We start from the raw sequence: 19790 nt of genomic DNA on the forward strand, positions 1-19790 counted from the left end.
ACAACTATGCAACTTTAAATGCGTGTCGTGTTATGTGTGTGCGCTCTCTCCGAGCATGCACGCACACACAGAAGGAATTGGAGCAGCCGTGTCTGCTTATGAACCGTCTTTATCATGCACAACACGAGAGAAATGATGAGAGAAATGTTTTATATATCGTAGTAAATTGTGTCAGTGTGATGTGTTTGGTGGGGGGGGAGTGTCACGCTGCGGAAGAGCAGTCATCACATCGCTGCAAAACTAAACTACGACAGAAATGTTTTGCATATGGTTGAATATTTATTCCTTTTAAAGTTGATAATGGCGTTTAAAAGCTGAATCCTACTGTGTTCAGTGTTTACATTTCAATAAATATTTGTTTAAACATGAGACTTGTAATATTTGTTATCATGGTCATTTTTTCATGTAAATTGAGGGATCAAAAGCAGTATCGGCCACAAAAAATCGGCTAAGGGTGATGGAAAAAAATTGGTACCGGCCCCAAAAAAAAACATATCGGTTGATCCCTAATTAAGATGCTCAAACCAATCCAATGAAGGTCAATATGTCATAGTAAATTAGTGTAATAGCTAATAATGTATTAGGGTACGTGATGTTTACCTGGCACACAGGTGCACTCATAGTTGGTATCTCCCTTCTGGACGCAGGTACCTCCATTTTGGCAAGGCGACGGGTTGCAGGGCAGGTAGCGGCTCTCGCAGTGCTTGCCCGTGTACTCTGCCAAGCACTGGCAGCGGTAGCCGCCGACCACGTTGACGCAAACGCCGCCATTCTTGCAAGGGGGCGGGCTGGCATCGCACTCATTGACATCCTGCTTGCAGGTCTTTCCGGAGAAGAAAGGCGTGCAGGAGCAAACGTAATGGGACTCGATGGCGGAGCACTGGCCGTCATTGGCACACGGGTTGGAAGCACAGGGGTCGGGATGCTGGCACTGATGACCTAGGAGTACAAAGTATGGTGAACTTTCTGTCACAAAGCAGGAGAGCCTGAAAAGCCTTACCTGACCATCCAGGCGGGCAGCGGCATTTGTACGTCTGCAGGCTCTCCACCTCGCAGGTGCCACCGTTGCGACACGGCATGCCGATGCAGGCAATGTTGACTGGCGTCTGGCAGCGGCGGTCGGTGAAGCCCAGCTTGCAGGTGCAGCTGAAGTCCACCGTGTTCGCCTTTGTCACCACGCTGCACGTGGCGCCGTTCATGCACGGCCCCATGGTGCACGGGTCATGGAACTGGCACCTGCTTCCGGCGTATCCATCAGCGCACCTAACGAGGGGAAAGCATCCAACCAAAATAGTGAGACGCTACCTCGCTTTATGGTACGCTCTTCTCCAGCAGATATCTGCAGCTGTGTGCCGGGCACACATAAACATGGCACCTCGTGGCGGCGTAGCAAGCTAATAGCACAGACAAGAATGCAAGGTGCATTCACGGACATTGAGACATTACTGTATAGGCATAGTACACCCGCAAATTAAATTATAATAATTATTATTTAATTACTATGATATATATTTTTATATTTTATTACTGTTGGATTGGGTTACTTATTACAATTTTTTTATCATTGCATTCATATTTATTTAATATATATTAATTATTATTACGTTCATATTTTATTTAATATATATTAATTAGAATTTCATTCATTCATTCATTCATTCATTTTCTACCGCTTTTCCTCACGAGGGTCGTGGGGGTGCTGGAGCCTATCCCAGCTGTCTTTGGGCGAGAGGCGGGGTACACCCTGGACTGGTCGCCAGCCAATCACAGGGCACATATAGACAAACAACCATTCACACTCTCATTCATACCTATGGACAATTTGGAGTCACCAATTAACCTAGCATGTTTTTTTTGGAATGTGGGAGGAAACCGGAGTACCCAGAGAAAACCCACGCATGCACGGGGAGAACATGCAAACTCCACACAGAGATGGCCGAGGGTGGAATTGAACTCAGGTCTCCAAGCTGTGAGGTCTGCGCGCTAACCACAGCCTGTAGAATTCAATTCCAATCATTTTATGTCACCAAATAAAATCACACATATTTACACCTATTATTGCGCAATAAGAAGACTAAATTGTCTTTTATAAATAGCAGAGGGTGATGAAGTAAACCACGAAGTACTGATTTACTCAAATTTATTTCTACTGCTATTTGTTGACCATTTGAGGCACTTTATCCTCCTTTACCCAAAACGTGATCACGTTTTAATCCCTGAAAAGCAAAGACAAGACTGGGAATTATTTCACTTGGGAATTAAAGCCCAGTCAATGAGAATTCCTGAACCAATTCGAGGGAAGACACTTTAACTTCAGTTAGGGTCAACCCTCTGTGTGCTTCTGTGCTCGTAAATCAACGTTCAGGCAAATAGCTTGATCCAATAAGGCCCACGTCTCTTAAAAAGGTCTCGCTATGGTGCTTTTTCACAAGATGGCAGCCCATGGTTGAGAAAGCGGGCTTTAAACGGGAGATCCTTCTTCCCATCGTCACCCTTTGCAAACAATGTGTTTTTCTGGCAGTAAATCAGAGCGGTCTGAACAGAGGGAGGCGGTGGGGAGGGAACAAAAGTCCTGTGATGTTTCTCACAGATCGTGTCTGCGTAGTAAACGCTGCTGTGACCCCTGCCAATAAGTTCCCATAGTGGGACAGAAAGGCACACATTCACATACATTTCAAATGACAATGAGGGGCGACCCGAGAGGATACGCTACAATGAGGCTAATGGCAACAACAAACCCAGAAGGACACACTGTAACACACAGTTCCTGTGAACAAAAAGTAACAACAGAACACCACCATGTTAGGGGCTTCGCTACACATCTTAAAATACCAACTGGAGCTCTTACTAAAATGTGACTCTCGGGCTTACATTGGATCCGTCGCGGCTGTGCTGTCCTGATCCGCAAAGTGCCACTCACACTCACTCCAGTAGGCACTACAGCGAGCGTCCACTATTCACGTGATAACTAGCCTTGTATACAGGAAGTTCTTGTAAACAATAGCCGTATTTGGCTGCACAGCTGCGGGGTCGTAGATTTCAGTAACCCATATCCTTTGTCATGTTTAATATTAATACATTGACCAGACAGTGCTCCAAAAAAAAAGCTACAACCTGAACTGATTTTTTTTATTAAAAAAAAATAAAATACAGCCTGCATTTGACCTTTGTTGTTTTTTTTCTACTTTCTTCACATCTATTTTTTTCTCATAATATTTTCCAACTTTATTCTCATATTTTGACTTTATCATCATAACATTACAACTGTTTCCCGATTTCCAAAAATTGCTAAATGATTCTTTGTTTTGTTTGGTTCTCATATTATGACTTTTGTCCTTTCATTTTTCAACATCATGTTACTTTTTCCTCTACAATATTTACTCTCTTAAGATTTAATTTTCATTCTTGCTTTTTCTGCTGTCATTTTTTTTTTACTTTTAGTTTAATTGGATTTTTAAACAAACCTCTGTGCATCATTCCAATGTATATGCAAAAAGTGGATAAAGTACACAATAGCGCTTCTTGGAGACACACACACTCTGTCAAAGATAGGCGTGGACAAACACAGCTCATTAGCATTAAAGCTACAAACACACAAAACAGCGCATTCCCAGTAGGGCTTACTTAAAGCACTCTGAGCATAAATGCTAGATTTTGGACAACACACGTCCAATACACTATTATGGGACCTCCGACAATGACATTAGAGACAAATATTACAATATGGCCACCAAATTGGCTTTCCCATAGCGCCACTGTCACATCAAATACCTGACCGCACTCAGTGAGCCTGAAGTGCCCCCCCCCCCTCTTTTGGGACAGGCGGGTGTTTGGACAGTTGCTCTGTCGAGGGATTACGCAGCCTTAGGATTGTGGCAAGCAAAAGATAACATCACACGCTAGACCGCCCATTGATGATACCTTGGCTAAACTGGAATCACTGGAATCACTCAATACGGCCACTTCCCATCACTTCCTAAAATTCATAGCATACCACATACAGCATGTCCACCCATCTTGTATACATCATTATTATTATATTATCATACAGACTATTATGTTCTATGGTTATATAGAAATGGAACCTACCAAAAGATTAGACTCCCTTCTTTCACCAGGAAAGTGAAAGGCATTAGTGGACAGTTGCATCATCACCTCTTTTTGCCTCTTCCACAAAAATCATAAAATACGTAAAAATATGTTGTTGGGATCGGGCCATCGGGATTATAAAAACATATACATAAGTCTTTGGTATGTAATGGCTTAATGGCGATAATGAATTACCAAGAAAAGGAGATTAGTACTCAGTGATTAGTCACAGACTTTGACCCTATGAAACAATGAGGCGGAGTGTTCCACTGACACAAAAGTGAAAATCAATTTCACAATTCCCCACCTTTGTCCAGATCTGCACCGCACATGCACGCTCTTTTGGTACACATATGGTAAGAACTGACTTCTTAACAAACTTGCGCTTGATAATGAATGAAAGTCAGTTATCTGGGAGGGGCTCAGAGTTGAGACGCTGCTCCGTCACATGAGAGGAGCCAGTTGAGGTGGCTTGGGCATCTGGTCCTGGTGAGGTGTTCTGGGCATGCCCAGCCGGGAGAAGGTCCCGGGGGAAAAGACCTAGGACACGCTGGAGGGATTATGTCTCACAGCTGGCCTGGGAACGCCTTGGTGTCCTGCTGGTGGAACTGGAGGAGGTGGTTGGGGACCGGGGAGTCTAGGCTTCCCTACTGAGACTGAAAATGGATGGATGGTAAAAATGAAAGCTGCAACCCAGAAAATGTTGAATTGGTTGTGAAATGTGAAATTCAGTCAATACGCTCTCCATTAGTTTAGCGCCAGTAACTCCATTAGCCAACTAATGATGGCTTATTACTTGAAATATTCTCCAAAGTTCATTTCCATTTCAGGTTTTTTAACAGTCGGCGTAGTAGTAGCACCTAGAACAAACTTAGCCACCACTTTTGCTACTTATTTCATGTTCCGATAGTGACTAGAGATGAGCATTAAAACAGAAAGCAAAAATCAAAAGTAGCATGAAAACCTGTTGTGTCCAAATGCTTCCACACCCCAGCGGTGGCGGGGGCTGTGGTTGTTGTGAGGCGCCACACGAGCTCGCTGCAGAAAGGCGGCAGGTGCGCATGTTAATGAGGAGACGGCAGCTGCTGCCCTGGCACAGTCTACGGCCCCGCTCAAAAGCCCCCCCCCCCCGCCCCGTATTCCCACCACCACTCTTCCTTCCATCCTTCCTCCTCATGGGCCCCCCATTCCACCACTGTCTGAACACAACATACAGGCCAGGATGACCAACATTTATTCCTACGAAGGCCACATACAGAAAACTTGAAGGCTGTGGGGGCCACTTTGATATTCTTTATTCTTCTTTTATTATTAAAACAGCTACAACCAATGGAAGCAAGTGTTGGTATGTTCTATGTAAGCGGCAATATGGATTATTCTAACTGACCTTTTTTGTAGCACAGTCAGTGAGCCAAGTGTACAAGGCTAATAAGATATGAGCTAATAGCATGAGAAAATAGGTTATTAAACATTCAGAGGACAAACATTCCAAACTGATTTGGAAAAAGGCAAAAGGGGCTCACTACTTGGAAAAACTTTTGTGATTACTCCAGGGATGTCAGAAGTGCTAACCGTGGCTTGTTTTTATTGGCCTGCAGCACAATATAAATATAAAATTAAACAAAAAAAAGAAAAAAATTAGCAAATAGATAGAGGGCTTTAATTGCAAAAGTTTAAACAGGGTGTGGCCAGTGCAGTTGGCAATTTTCGTGAGAAGCGCAGTCCGGCGCACCCACGCCCCCATCCCTCCCAAGAGGCAAAGAGGGAGAAGAGGAGGCATGAGAGGGTTTAAACACAGACGATTTTAATCTTAACCAATCAAATGAACACCTCTCATTGCCTTTAAATGCGCAGGGCTGGGCTGCGCATCAGAGGCCAACATGCGTGTCATGCACCACATACATCACCTCGTGGGACACGCCCTCTGTTCCTGACAGTTACATTAAACACAGCATCAGGCTAATCCAGGCATTTTGCTTGTTTTCCACCAGCATTCCTGCTCTACATCGCCAAAAAGGAGAACCTCCTCATCCTGGTTGAGTTCCCATTATGCCTGATGTCTTTGATCTGTCTTTACACTGTGCGCCCGTCAGCCAATTTACCACTGTGCAGGGTGCGCTTCGCCTGCGCCAAGAATAAACCAGGTCAGAGATGCCGAGCTTTCAGCACACTTTTGGCGCACTGTTATGTCACTGCGCCAAGCTGAAAATGTGGACACCTCCCATGGTGCGCCACCACCGCAGTCCAATTTACCAAATTGGCTGCGCACAGCGGTGCGCTGGACGATGGAGTTACCATGGAGTTGGCTGCGCCAACCTTCTGCTGCGCCCCAAAAATAGAGCCCAGTATGTGAAGATGAAAACATAACATGTTGTTGATACTAATAACTGCTAATAAAACAAAGCTTTGTCCTGAAATTATATTTGTAGTTTTACAAAAGGAAAATAAACATACAAATATCAAAGTGGCCCCTAACTATTTTTGATTGTATTATTTGTAAAAGTTTGGCCACATCTGGGCGGCACGGCGGTTAGCGCGCAGACCTCACAGCTAGGAGACCAGGGTTCAATTCCACCCTTGGCCATCTCTGTGTGGAGTTTGCATGTTCTCCCCGTGCATGCGAGGGTTTTCTCCGGGTACTCCGGTTTCCTCCCACATTCCAAAAACATGCTAGGTTAATTGGCGACTCCAAATTGTCCATACGTATGAATGTGAGTGTGAATGGTTGTTTGTCTATATGTGCCCTGTGATTGGCTGTCCACCAGTCCAGGGTGTACCCTGCCTCTCGCCCAAAGACAGCTGGGATAGGCTCCAGCACCCCCGCGACCCTTGTGAGGAAAAAGCAGTAGAAAATGAATGAATGAATGAATGGCCACATCTGGTTTACTCCATCTTTTTCAACATATGAAACCTCATCACAGACTTGCTGCCAACCTCACGTTATGCGTCACTTTAAAAAACAAAAAAAAAATTTGCATGCCCTCGCCAAACTGCCCGACGTCTCACACGAGGCCTCAAAGACAAACAGATAGCGACGCTGCGCCTTTGCTCAAGTGCACGTGGACACGCTATCCAAACACGGTCTAGGCCGGGTGCTAGCGGCGAGCCAAGTGAAACACACAGTCTGCAAAGAATGCTTACAGTTTGCTCTTTAACTTGGCGAGGCCCAGTCAAATACGGCACAAAGTAGCTTTTGCTGACGAACTTTGACAAAATAAATAAATAAATAAATGAAGCAGCGTGAGACAAAAGATAGTCAACGGTGCTTTTATGGAGTCTTAGCGGCGCTCAAAGCAAACAGGCCAAGAGCAGCTGCTTCAACAAGAGAAATGTGCAGGCCCCCGTGAGCATGCTAATCTCAGCAGCAGCAGCAGGTGAGGCAGGCTGCTGGAAAAGGTAAACAACGAGGAGCACAAATCAGAAGCTGGGCGAATATCAGGTGTTTGGGGGCTATCGTATAACTGCGGGACAGCAGTGGAATTATCCCAGGGTAAGTCCGATACTGTTATTATCTCCTCTGTCATCCCTGCTCAGTGGGCCTCATTGTCGCAACACCCCTCCCGCCCACGCGCTCTCCTCGCTGTAGCTCACGGCAACAGGTCCGTAACGTTTATGGGCTGCATAACAAGACCGAAGCGCCGGCTCGAGCCAACAACAGATGCTGTGCTGACATTTGACCGTGGGCCAGGCGTCACGTTAAAAAGGGGTTTTCCTCAATGCCGACCCAATCCGCCATCTGCTCCCCACAGGAGGGGGCGGAGTTATAGTATACATAGGACTGTATGAAGGCTACACATGTGGACTTTACACAAACAAACAGCTGGCACGAGCACCCACATTTGACAGCTGGACCACTCTGTCTGTACCCCCTTCTTAAGGAGCTTAGCCACATAGCCTGTGGTGCATTTCATTATTACTATTATTTGATTATTGTGCCATGTGGATCCCTGTGGGAGACTGAATTGGCGGCGGGTTCCATTTCTGGATTGGCATAATTGGGAATACTTCAAGATAATCTGCTGTTTCTGAATACACCAGGATAAAATAACACTTCAATAAATGATGACCAAAGTTAAGCTTGTTGTTAAAGGCATATTATGCAGAAGTGACTTTTAATCATTCATTCATTTTCTACCGCTTATACTCATGAGAGTCACGGGGGGTGCTGGAGCCTATCCCAGCTGTCTTCAGGCGAGAGACAACCATTCCCACTCACATTCATACCTATGGACAATTTGGAGACGCCAATTAAACTAGCATGTTTTTGAATGAAAACATGCAAACTCCACACAGAGATGGCCGAGGGTGGAATTGAACTCGGGTCTTCTAGCTCTCCTAGCTCATCACACCTGAATTCAAGTGGTTATTAGATTATTAAGCCACTTTGGGACTCCAGCAAACCACAGTGAGAGCCATTATCTTATCATCTTCTTTCTTTCCTCTTCTCTTTTTTTGAGCAGGGGTTTAGGGTCATTGCCTTGGGTGGCCAGAGATGGCCGAGGATGGACTTGAACTCGTGTCTCCGAGCTGTGAGGCCTGCGCGCTAACCACTTGATAGCCTTGCAGCCACTTTTTAATCATAGTTTAACAAATGTTTTTAACATGTGTCTTCCGAAGAGAAGAGTAAAAACCTACTTCCTCGTGGACACAATACCACCTCTGACCTGCCTGAGGAGCCTGCTGAGCAAAAGAAATCAGGCTTTGCTACACATCTTAAAGTAGAGCACAACTATCTGTCAATCAGCTACAGATGTGGGCGCTGTAAGTTGATCATTTAATATTAATAGTGATTAACTTATTTCTACACTTGTACAGTTAATCAGGGTCTCTGCGGGTTGTAACAAAGACTTTTTAAGGCCACAACAAATACAAAGGACCCAAATACAAAGAATACGGTATGGAGAGTTAAGCTGGAAAGCTGAAGAAAGGGTCTCCTTTCAAACGTCAACAAGGCTAAGGTTACGGTTGTGGATATGAACAGGATGGTTCCTGTATGCCATTTTAGTTAGATGGTAAAGTAATTGAAGAGGTCGACAACCCTAACCTTAACCTTAACCGTAACCGTAACCATCACCATAACCGTAACCCTAACTCTAACCGTAACCCTAACCTATGAGAAAAATGACTTAAAATTCCAACCAGATTTTCAAATGTAGAAGTTCCACTGAAATCTAGATCAGGGGTCTCAAACACGCGGCCCGCAGACCAAATGTGGCCCACTGGACACTAGTTTGAGGCCCCCGCCTTGATATGAAAGTTTAATTATTACGTTTGATTAATGTTCATGTTAAAGGTTAAATAACTGTTAATAGTTATCCTCCCTATCCGTGTGGAAGTGGTAAGTTTTTGGCTATTTAAGTAGAAAGGAAATAACTTGAAGGCTACCGTTTAGGTCGCTAGCTCTCTAGTTTGCGAGTTAGCATGTGTCTCAAGACCCTGCAGTTGCGCAATATGTTGTAAATAAAAAGAGTATAAATGTGACTATAGTCGTGTTTTGTCATGTCTACAGGGCTCTAATAATGCTTTGTTCATTTTAATCTGAAAAAAATAATTTGTCTACCCACCAACTATATGTGGTTTCTTAAGTTTTTATTATTTGCTGTTTTATTATTATTATTATATTTATTTATTTATTACTGATTGATTGATTTTCTTTATTCTTGATTTGTTTATTTATTTTTCATCTTATTTTGTGTAGAAAAATAAAAAGTAAGATATTTGAGAACAGTGGAATGTTTTATCACAGCTTTTCTTGTAGAAAATCGAAACCAAAGCAAAGTTTATTCATTTTTCTGTTTTTAATAAATGCGTTTTTTGGGGTTTTTTTTGGAAAACCTGATGCGGCCCAGTCTCGCCCAGACCCTAGCTCCAGTGGCCCCCAAGTAAATTGAGTATGAGACCCCTGATCTAGACGGTCAACTATCCACTGGTCCAGACAGTCCACACTTACAGGGTCTCCTTCTGTGCTACTTATTAACGAACTTAACGTAATACCATAAAAGAAGGTCTCTTTTGTCTATAATACTTATGTAACATTGCCTCGTCAACAACTTGATTTGCTGCACATTTGGTTTTTTTTTTACTTGGTATTTATGTCTTGCATTCTGGCGCTCCTGGCCGGGAGTGGAACTGAGTTAGTTTTGTTTGTGCTCTTGTCTCCACCACCCAAATCTCATTTCCTGCCTATTTGGTCCTGCGCCCGTCTGATCTGTTAAAAGTGTCGCCCGAGGGCAGTCGCTCTCCTCTGCTGTTCCTTCACACTTCCCATCGGCGGCCATCATGGGAAAGCACGCATAAGTAAGTCCAGCGGCTGTGTAAATCACACAAAGTCAACTTGTTTGTTGTGCAACTCAAAATACCCGAGCATCTCATCGCTCCCCCTTTGGCACAACGAATGACAGGGGAAACACTGACGCTTATTTGCCTCGCCTTTCATCAATCTTTCTTTTCTTTGCACTCTAATTGCACAGGAGAGCTGAACTGGCTAGCCCACATCTGCAAGTCATCATTAGAGACCCTCTTTATTTGGGAACATTAGAGAGGCAGGGTCAGCTCGGACAGTCACACCACTATGTATGTGTGTGTGTGTGTGTATGTGTGTGTGTGTGTTGAGGGTCACTGCAGTGCTAATGACTTATCTTTACAAGTCTGGGAAACACTTTACAGTTGTCTAGAGGTGGAATGACCGCACTCCAGTATCATTACATTGTTCCTCTGCTACGTATACATAGAGGATGACTCCAAGTGTATCGCAGCTGAAAACCACTGCAGAACCTGCAGTGTGTTCATCACCCAAATACCTGCTTTCTACACTAACAGGCCACTTTAGTCAGAAGAAAGTCCCTTCAGGAAAAAAAAACACGATTAGGACCATAACCGGTTACTCGGATTCAAGGGTAACAACATAACTGAGGAGCTGTGTGGTCACTTGAACCTGCAAAAAAAACTAAAGTTGTAACGTACTTTATCACATACGACAGTATTAATTGTCCCTGTACCCTAGAAACCGCCCATGAATGATACGGGAAAAGGCAGAAATGATACTGTGTCAAAGCCCAGGGCAGTGATACTGATAAAATATAGAGTTTAACCATGTCCAGTATCAGCCCCCGTAGCTGTCCACTCAGAGCGCGCTGCTCTGGTATCGTGCCTGTGAAAAAAACAATCAGAGAACAGCGCACGAGCGTGAACACACAGCGTTCAGCGTTTGTTGAAATATTTTTGCAATTATTGTGTTTCCACTGTTTAGATATAATACATGTAATAAACTGAACATTTTCTGGAAACAAAATGGTCTTTTGATTAAATACTGATACTAATGATACTGACACTTGGGGGCATGATACCTGGCCTGATACCAGACAAACCATGTGATAACCTATAAGTATGGCAGGACGTACATTTGAAGTATTCAGCATCGTTATCGAGCTCTGCATTTGCTTTCAAATGTTGCATTGTGCTATTCTCCTGTTGTGTGAGACTCATTTGTGTTTCACTTGCTGTACTGTTGTTTTCAATGCCTTACCGCTATTACAACATTGGTTCTGCTGTTCTACATAGTACTCAGGGCATTAAAAACAAAAATTACTTGCCCATGGGGAATCCTTAAGGTGAGAACTACTTGCCCGAACCTGCCCCATGTAAAATGAAAAGACTGCCATAATGACATCATCTAATTTTTGTGGCATCACATGAGAATCTCAAACATTAAATGATTATCATTTCTTGTGGTTGGTTTCCTTCATAGATCATGACGTTGCATGGAAATCTGGATTGTCAAGAGACTTCTTGGCACTTTGCCATGATAAATAAAAGTACATTCATGATTGAATAAACATTGTGCTTATTAAATAATAAATGCTTGTGCAAAATCAGCACTTGGTATCGGATCTAATCGGTGTTTCATTGTGACCAATTAAAATTGCCACAGCAATGTGATTCACTCACCTGTGCCATCATTTGATTTGCTGCCGCTAATAAAATACTTGTTTAGGAGGCACTGGTTCATGACTTTTTGGTGTATTCCTTCAGAAGTTGTTGAAGAATTACACCATGTTGGCAGGGACGTCATGATAGGTGTTTTCGTAGTCAAACGATCGCTGATTGGTTGATCGCGAACAAGAAAGGGTGTGGGTAAAACGTGGACCGCGGTTCAAATAAACGATTCTGTTTCTTTCCACTTGATAATGCACTACAAATTATTATTAATTGACCTTTATAGTGGGGTGCACACAATAAGTTGTATCGCAATGAAAACATAAACTTTGTGTTTTCATCAATTATGCCGGCTGCACGGCGGTCGAGTGGTCAGCGTGCAGACCTCACAGCTAGGAGGCCCAAGTTCAATCCCACCCTCGAGTTTGCATGTTCTCCCCGTGCATGCGTGGGTTTTCTCCGGATACTCCGGTTTCCTCCCACATTCCAAAAACATGCTAGGTTAATTGGCGACTCCAAATTGTCCATAGGTATGAATGTGAGTGTGAATGGTTGTTTGTCTATATGTGCCCTGTGATTGGCAGGCCACCAGTCCAGGGTGTACCCCGCCTCTCGCTACAAAGACAGCTGGGATAGGCTCCAGCACCCCCGCGACCCTCGTGAGGATAAGCGGTAAAAAATGAATGAATGAATTATAACATTTTATGTTTGAATATGCTTAATTTAGGCCAAGACATATGTTTTTTGTTACTAATAATAGGCCGGCAATAACAGCCAAGTTATTGTATAAAGCCACGTTTAGGGCAATAAAATGAGAGCATTTACAGTAAGTATGCTTTTACTGATGCAATATTATATAGCCGTTGGCCATTGTTGTTTTGGTCACAATGTACTTCTACACGCTTACACTGTGTCATCCGTTATGAATACCGTTATGAATACCATTTTCATTGTTTACACTGAAACAATAGTTGCCTAAACCGTATTGTGTAAATAGTTTTGTCCAAATACCACTTATGAGTATGCTCATAATTGCATGTGAACAAATCATACAGGAAAAACGAGTGTGTCGCACACCTGTTTAAGTCCGTTTTTATGTCAAGCTGAATGGGCGAAATCGCAGCGCGCTGCTGCGTGGGTGAGCGCGTCCTTCGTCATTCCAACCAAGCCTGCAGACAGGTGGTCTGACGGGGGTCTGGGTGTGGACCAACCGACTGTCGCTCCTTCCGGGAAGCAATCAAGGATTGGCAGATTACTCTCGGCGAAAACCATACAGTCAACATATAATACTCAGTGTTGGGATTCGTTAAACAATCAACTCCTTCCACATCAAATAAACTTGCCAAAGGGAATCCGACACTGTCGGCAGACATGAATAAAAAAAAAAAGCCTGTTTGTTTCCTCATTGTGTGATCATATGATGAGATACGGCATCTTTTCTTCCTTCGCACCACTCTGAGGCTATTTCCTGACTCTCAATGGAGGTGTGTGTCAATATGTGGTGATGGGGGGTGCGGGGGGGTAAAGACAGACTCATCTGACCACAGCAAACAGAGGTGCCATTGAAGAATCTGCAGAACTGGAAAGACAAGGGCTCACTTTCATTGAAGTGGTGGTATATTGTAGCATTCACCGCACATACCAACAGGGAATTAATGGCCCTGTTTGTTATTGGAGAAGGGCACCCCCCCCCCCACCCCCACATCCACCCCCCCACATCTACTGCACGTGAAGGAAAACGTACAAATCCTTGAACACATTAAGCTTTAACATTTAAATAGCTGTATGAAGCGAAATCATGCATCCAGCATGAGGTGAGAAGCAGGTGTTAAAGATCACCATATTATTGTATTTTTTAAATATTTTGAATAAGTCTTGGAGGTCCTAAAATAGCGTATAAGGAATTTCAATGGTTGAAAAGTACTTCTAGTAAGTCTGACTTGGGCACACCGTTTTGTGTGTGTAGCTTTAATGCTAATGAGCTGTTTGCCCATACCCGTCGGTTCTGTTATCCAATTATTACATTTACACTGTCGCTCTGCATCTGTCCAACGTGATTGATGCCATATATCGCATACAGCAGGGGTCTCAAACACGTGGCCCGCGGGCCAAATGTGGCCCGCAGGACACTACTTTGAGGTCCCCGCCTTGATATGAAAGTTTAATGTCAGTGCGGCCCGCGCAAGTTTGATATGGATGCTGTATGGTATCATATACCCAGAAAAAATTATTACGTTTGATTAATGTTCATGTTAAATAAATGTTAATAGTTATCCTCCCTATCCGTGTGGAAGTGGTAAGTTTTTGGCTATTTAAGTTTAAAGGAAATAACTTGAAGGCTACCGTTTAGGTCGCTAGCTCTCTTGTTTGCAAGTTAGCATGTGTCTCAAGACCCTGCAGTTGCGCAATATGTTGTAAATAAAACAAGTATAAATGTGACTATAGTCGTGTTTTGTCATGTCTACAGGGCTCTAATAATGCTTTGTTCATTTTAATCTGAAAAAAAATAATTTGTCTACCCACCAACTATATGTGGTTTCTTAAGTTTTTATTATTTGCCGTTTTATTATTATATTTATTAATTACTGATTGATTGATTTTTTTATTCTTGATTTGTTTATTTATTTTTCATCTTATTTTGTGCAGAAAAATAAAAATTAAGATATTTGAGCAAAGTGGAATGTTTTATCAGAGCTTTTCTTTTAGAAAATCGGAACCAAAGCACTGAAAAAGTTTGTATATTTTTCTGTTTTTAATAAAGGCGTTTTTTTGTTTTTTTTTTGGAAAACCTGATGCGGCCTAGCCTTGCCCAGACCCTAGCTCCAGTGGCGCCCAGGTAAATTGAGTTTGAGACCCCTGACATACAGCAATGAAACAGGAGGACACAAATGTTACAGTGCTAAAATTACACTCACATTTTAACAGCACCACCATGCTAGGTTAGCCTATTTGCTGAGGAAAAACAAAATGATCAAATTTACAGCTCCCACATTTGCAGCTGGCTGACTTTATTTTAAGATGTGTAGCGAAGCCTGCTTTTTTTACAGTGTAGAGCATCAGAAAAAAAAGTCCATTTTGCGTAAAAGGAGGCCTTAAAGAATCTATGACGCTCAGTATGTTGTTCAGTGACTAAGTAGCTAACTTGGTTTGTAGCATATCATCGAACATGGGACTTTACTCACCAGTCATATGATTACATTTGTTTACATGAACACAGGCACATTAAGTCCTGCGGTGGATGTCTTTACACGACAGACAACAAATCATCTGTTTGTTATTGACAACAATTACTTGTACTATATTGAATCCAGTTTGAGAGCAGAAGCCAACAAACACCATCAAAGGGGAATTTGTTGCATGAGTAAACTAAATGACTGATTAAGTAGAACAAGCTAGGTCTTGTAACATCTGCATCTGGCCAAACAAGTTCCCTCCTGGAGATTGTGGTTCCTGCTCTGCAGAAATCTTATTTGGAGAGCATTTTCAGTCAGATATGAGAGGCACGTGGTATTTCGGGGATGGAATGTCAAGTAGGTATGGCTGTCGACTGAAGCATCCAATGCCGCTCACTTGACCTCCACATATCACGTCAAGTTCAATTCCTTGAAGCTTTAAAAAGCTTTTAAAAACAATGTTCGAGTACGCCGGCGCTGACAGAACACATGGCACACACTCACCGCGGAAGCCAACCATTTCTGGAGGTGTGTTTTTGGGAAGTTGGTGTGAAAGGGCGTGCCGTTATGAAGTAGCCTAGTGCAGGTGTCAGGAAAGGCAGAGAGAAGCTAGCAGTTTGCTAACAGTAAGAAAGCAAACAGTTATATAATGTCTCCAACAACTTTGAAAAGGTTTATTTTTCACCCCCTGCCTCTAAGGCTGAGAATGGAATCCTATTCATGTGAGACCAATCACAGTCTTCATTGAACTTTTTGTTCCCAATTTACAACAGATTACAATCTCATCTGATGGGACTTGGGAACATATTAGGGACTTTCCAAGCTCCGGACTAGGAATGAATTAATTCCTTGTTGCCAAAAGAAGTATATAATGAAACTGATCTAAACCTGAGTGGTTAGCATGTTGGCCACACAGTCAGGATATTGGGTAGACCTGGGCATCTATTTGTGGTTTATAAGCCGTTGGTGCCCACGCCGTAAGATGGAATATTTAGTAAACAGAAAGATCTTAGACAATTTTTTTGTCATTTTTGATTAAATACTTCAGCATCAGTAAATACTGCATGTCACACGGCTAGTAGCTTACAAAAAAAACATTAATTGCCATCTTCATCGTCCTACTGGGAACTTCAATAAAGTTCTCTTCTTCAACCTCATAATTCCTTCATCACACACTTTGTCAGTCTCTCCCTCTCCCTCATTGTCACTCTTGGTGTCACTTTCGCCTCGAGGCAAATTGACCCCTTGGCTTGAGCTATCCTTTTCATCACGAACTAGTCCAGTCTTTTGAAAACATGATCGCTGCATATGACTTCAAAACGGGATATTTGATGTTTGCTAAATACAAGGATGAAGAGTCTTGAACCAGTCATGATGTGCTATATATATCACTATATTGACAGTTACTATGGTACCCATTATGTCATTGTATGGTCATAAATAAAAAAATAAAATAATAATAAAAAATTAAAAATTAAAAAAAATAATAAAAAATTAATAAAAAATAATAATCAAAAATTTAAATTTAAAAAATTAAAAATAAATGATAGCTAGATAGATAGCTAGATGGCGAGATAGATAAATAAATAAATAAAACTTAAACTATATTAGGAAAGCAGGAAGTGAACAAATGTAACAGTTACTGATTGTAAAAGTACCAGATGGAGGGGTAGGATTTAATAAGCTTTGCTTCTTCCTACTCCTTTTGGACATGTGGAACTGGGAACTGATTATGGGATGCACTCAATTGTAATCCGATGCATGTTCAAATGAAATTAAACCATTACCATTACCATTTGTGTCCAAATAATTACTTTCTACTTGTTGCACCGCACTGTAGTTATTTTAGCCATAGGTGAGTTGCATCACGGTTTAAGCCACAGGGTTCAAAACGTGAGAAAATGTAGGGCTTACATATTGAAAATTACAGTACACGCCAAAATCAAAAGCACCACAGATGAAAAGTGGGTCTCCACAATTTGACTTAAACTCAGAAATTGTTTTTTTTTATTCTGATTACGAGCGAGGGAAGGTTGGAGCATGAGGTCGACAGGCGAACCGGCACACCGTCACTGTACCACACCATTTGGTGAAATCTGAGCTGGAAGGCGAAGCTCTTAATTTACCCTCACCTGTGGTCATGAGGTTTGGGTTATGACCAAAAGAACGAGACTGAGATACAAACGGCTCCTCTGTAGGAGGGCTGGATTCACCCTAAGAGATGGGGTGAGGAGCTCAGTCATCCGGGAGGGGCTCAGAGTCGAGCCACCGCTCCTTCACATCGAGAGTGAAGTGACTTGGGTAATATGTATGTCAGATCCCCCTTTTAGTGTCTACAAGTGGCTAAAATAACAAGTTTATTTGTTTTTATTTTAAAATGGTCTGAGTTAAACAAACCTTTGGGTTCTTCCATGGATCCCAATGGAAACAAATGGCATAAAATTGATAAATATGAATAATCAATCTGCTGTCACACTAACCTCACTTGATGCGCCCTTTTCAAACTGGAGCGAGCGGCTCATCTCCATGTTTAATTGGAGAAGTCTGAGAGGGAGGAGAGAGCTGAAGCACAATGACGGCTTTGTGCCCCCCCCCCCCCCAAAAAGGAGAAGACGGGGAAAAGCAGGGAGGGGTTGGACAGTAGTGGGTGTTGGTGAGGCGTGGGGAGGCCATAAAAAGGGGGAGCATAACAGAACCACAACAAATGAAGTTGTGGCGGGAAACCAAAGCAGTGAGCTAAATGCTAACCTTAAAGTCACATTTTAACAGCAACATCGTGCTATGTTAGCCTAGTCACTGAAAACCAACGCAAAGGGATCAAGCTTCCACATATAAAAGGCTGTATTTTGAGATGTGTAGTGAAGCCTTTTAAAAAAAAAAAAAAAAAAAACTGTACACCAGCTGTATTCCATAAGGAAGGAGGTACTTCAAAAGCAACCATCCACTTTTTTTCAAGAGTTGGAGCCTATCCCAGACTACATCCTGGACCAATCCTTACACTTCCTGTGGCCCTACCGAAAAGGAGAGTAAAGGCACTTGACAGCAGACAAAGTGCATAACCTGTCTCCATGTTAGAAACCCTTTCCACCATCTGTCCAGTGGGAGTATGAGGGAGACTGAGGGCCACTTAGGGACAAAATCCCAGGAGAGAGGGTGAGAGTAGAGGGGGAGGCTGTGTCTACAAGGACAGGGTCTGATGGTCTGGTCTCTCTGGGAAGCCTCACCCAGATTAGTCACACAGAATTAATCGCAGCCGAGAACAATGGCTGCCGGGCTTCTGGCAACCCCAGCTGTCGCACGGTGAAAGAAAAGCGAAAACAAGATTTAGTGCAGAGGTGTCCAACCCCAGACCCCGAAATAGTGACACTGACATGTGTGAGGACCAAAACATGACTCGACTGACTCCAAAAATAAGATATTTTTTTTTACTTACATGCACTGTCCATTGCCATCCGGGGTGGCCTCACACCTCCCCTGGTTTAAACACGACTCCGTGGGCATGGAGCATCTTAGGCCTGTGAAGGAAAGGTTTTAATAACAACAAACACCTCCACCTACTTTAAAGAACTTTATGAGCCCGTTTGCAGGTGATGCACACAAAAAATGTCAAGTCTAGGTGTCATTATTTGTCTGTAACTATGTGGGGTTTGACAGCGGTTTGGCAGGGTGGGGGGCACAACAGTGGAGCATCTATAATAATACAAGAAAAAAAACCACCAAACACATATAATTATACATATATAGCATATGTATGTATATATGCACATTTAAGAGGAGTGATCAGATGTTGAAATGTGATGCAAAGTGAATTCATGAGTGATGAAACCTGCAGCAAGTCTCCTCACATTGGCAACAGGTTGGACTTCATCACAGTTAATAATAATAATCAATAATATCAACTAAACAACATTTCGACGTTACTCACCTCGCGTAAGTCCCGTCAGCCACAACAATAAAGTTAGTTTTAGCAACAAAATAGGCATTCCTTCTGGTTTAAAGCGGTTGAACAAGTCCACATGGGTTTTTCATACATCCGACCGATGTGTGTCTGTAAAAATGAAAAAAAAAACACACACTGAAGTTTAATCCACAAATGAGATTCCACGGACGGACAAAGTTAAGAACACGTGATGTTGTCACTTCACTTGTCGGGCTGGGAATGACCCGATGGCCACCCTGCTCTGCTCGCTGCTTCACATCTGGGAGTGGGGAGGGCCTTTCCTCCATGCTGCCCCACGGTAACACCCCCACCAACACACACACACACACACACACACCACCACCACCACCACGCTGGATGAAGAGATAGCGCGTAAAGTTTGTGTTGTTTCACCCACTCTACGCTTCGCTTCCAGCAATTACTCCGCGCCGGCGGGTAGCGTCTACCGCTTAGCATCACATTCGAAAAAGTTAGCATTAGCTTACTTCAGCAAAACTACCAAAAAGTAAGTATAATAGATGAAAAAGTAAATGACGTTGTCATTTCATTTTTGTAAATATGTAAATTGTCGTGTTCTAGGAGCAGTATTAATAAAGTAATAACAATATTTATCAGACCGTCACTTGTAAATAACTTAGAAGGAAGTTGTTAAG

At 42.8% G+C, this 19790-nt stretch overlaps 1 protein-coding gene across 2 annotated transcripts in view; it reads right to left on the minus strand.

Annotated features, from left to right (window-relative positions):
* The window catches only part of LOC131127832 (neurogenic locus notch homolog protein 1-like), a 52573-nt gene extending 33127 nt beyond the window's left edge, over window positions 1–19446 (minus strand). The window contains exons 1-5 of one of the 2 annotated variants that reach the window (XM_058070108.2): window positions 19343–19446; window positions 19123–19245; window positions 18631–18712; window positions 1001–1263; window positions 601–939 (exon numbers count right to left, since the gene is read on the minus strand). In XM_058070108.2, the coding sequence (XP_057926091.2) occupies window positions 601–939; window positions 1001–1263; window positions 18631–18712; window positions 19123–19180 (742 nt within the window). In that variant the 5' untranslated portion in view covers window positions 19181–19245; window positions 19343–19446. Of the gene's footprint in view, window positions 1–600; window positions 940–1000; window positions 1264–18630; window positions 18713–19122 lie in introns of both variants that reach the window. The other variant, XM_078789520.1, reaches the window with a different exon arrangement.
* Between the last annotated feature and the right edge of the window lie 344 nt (window positions 19447–19790).

Source organism: Doryrhamphus excisus, linkage group LG3, assembly GCF_037039965.1.
Source record: "Doryrhamphus excisus strain RoL-2023G ecotype Guam linkage group LG3, RoL_Dexc_Guam_v1.1, whole genome shotgun sequence".
Lineage (NCBI taxonomy): Eukaryota > Metazoa > Chordata > Actinopteri > Syngnathiformes > Syngnathidae > Doryrhamphus > Doryrhamphus excisus.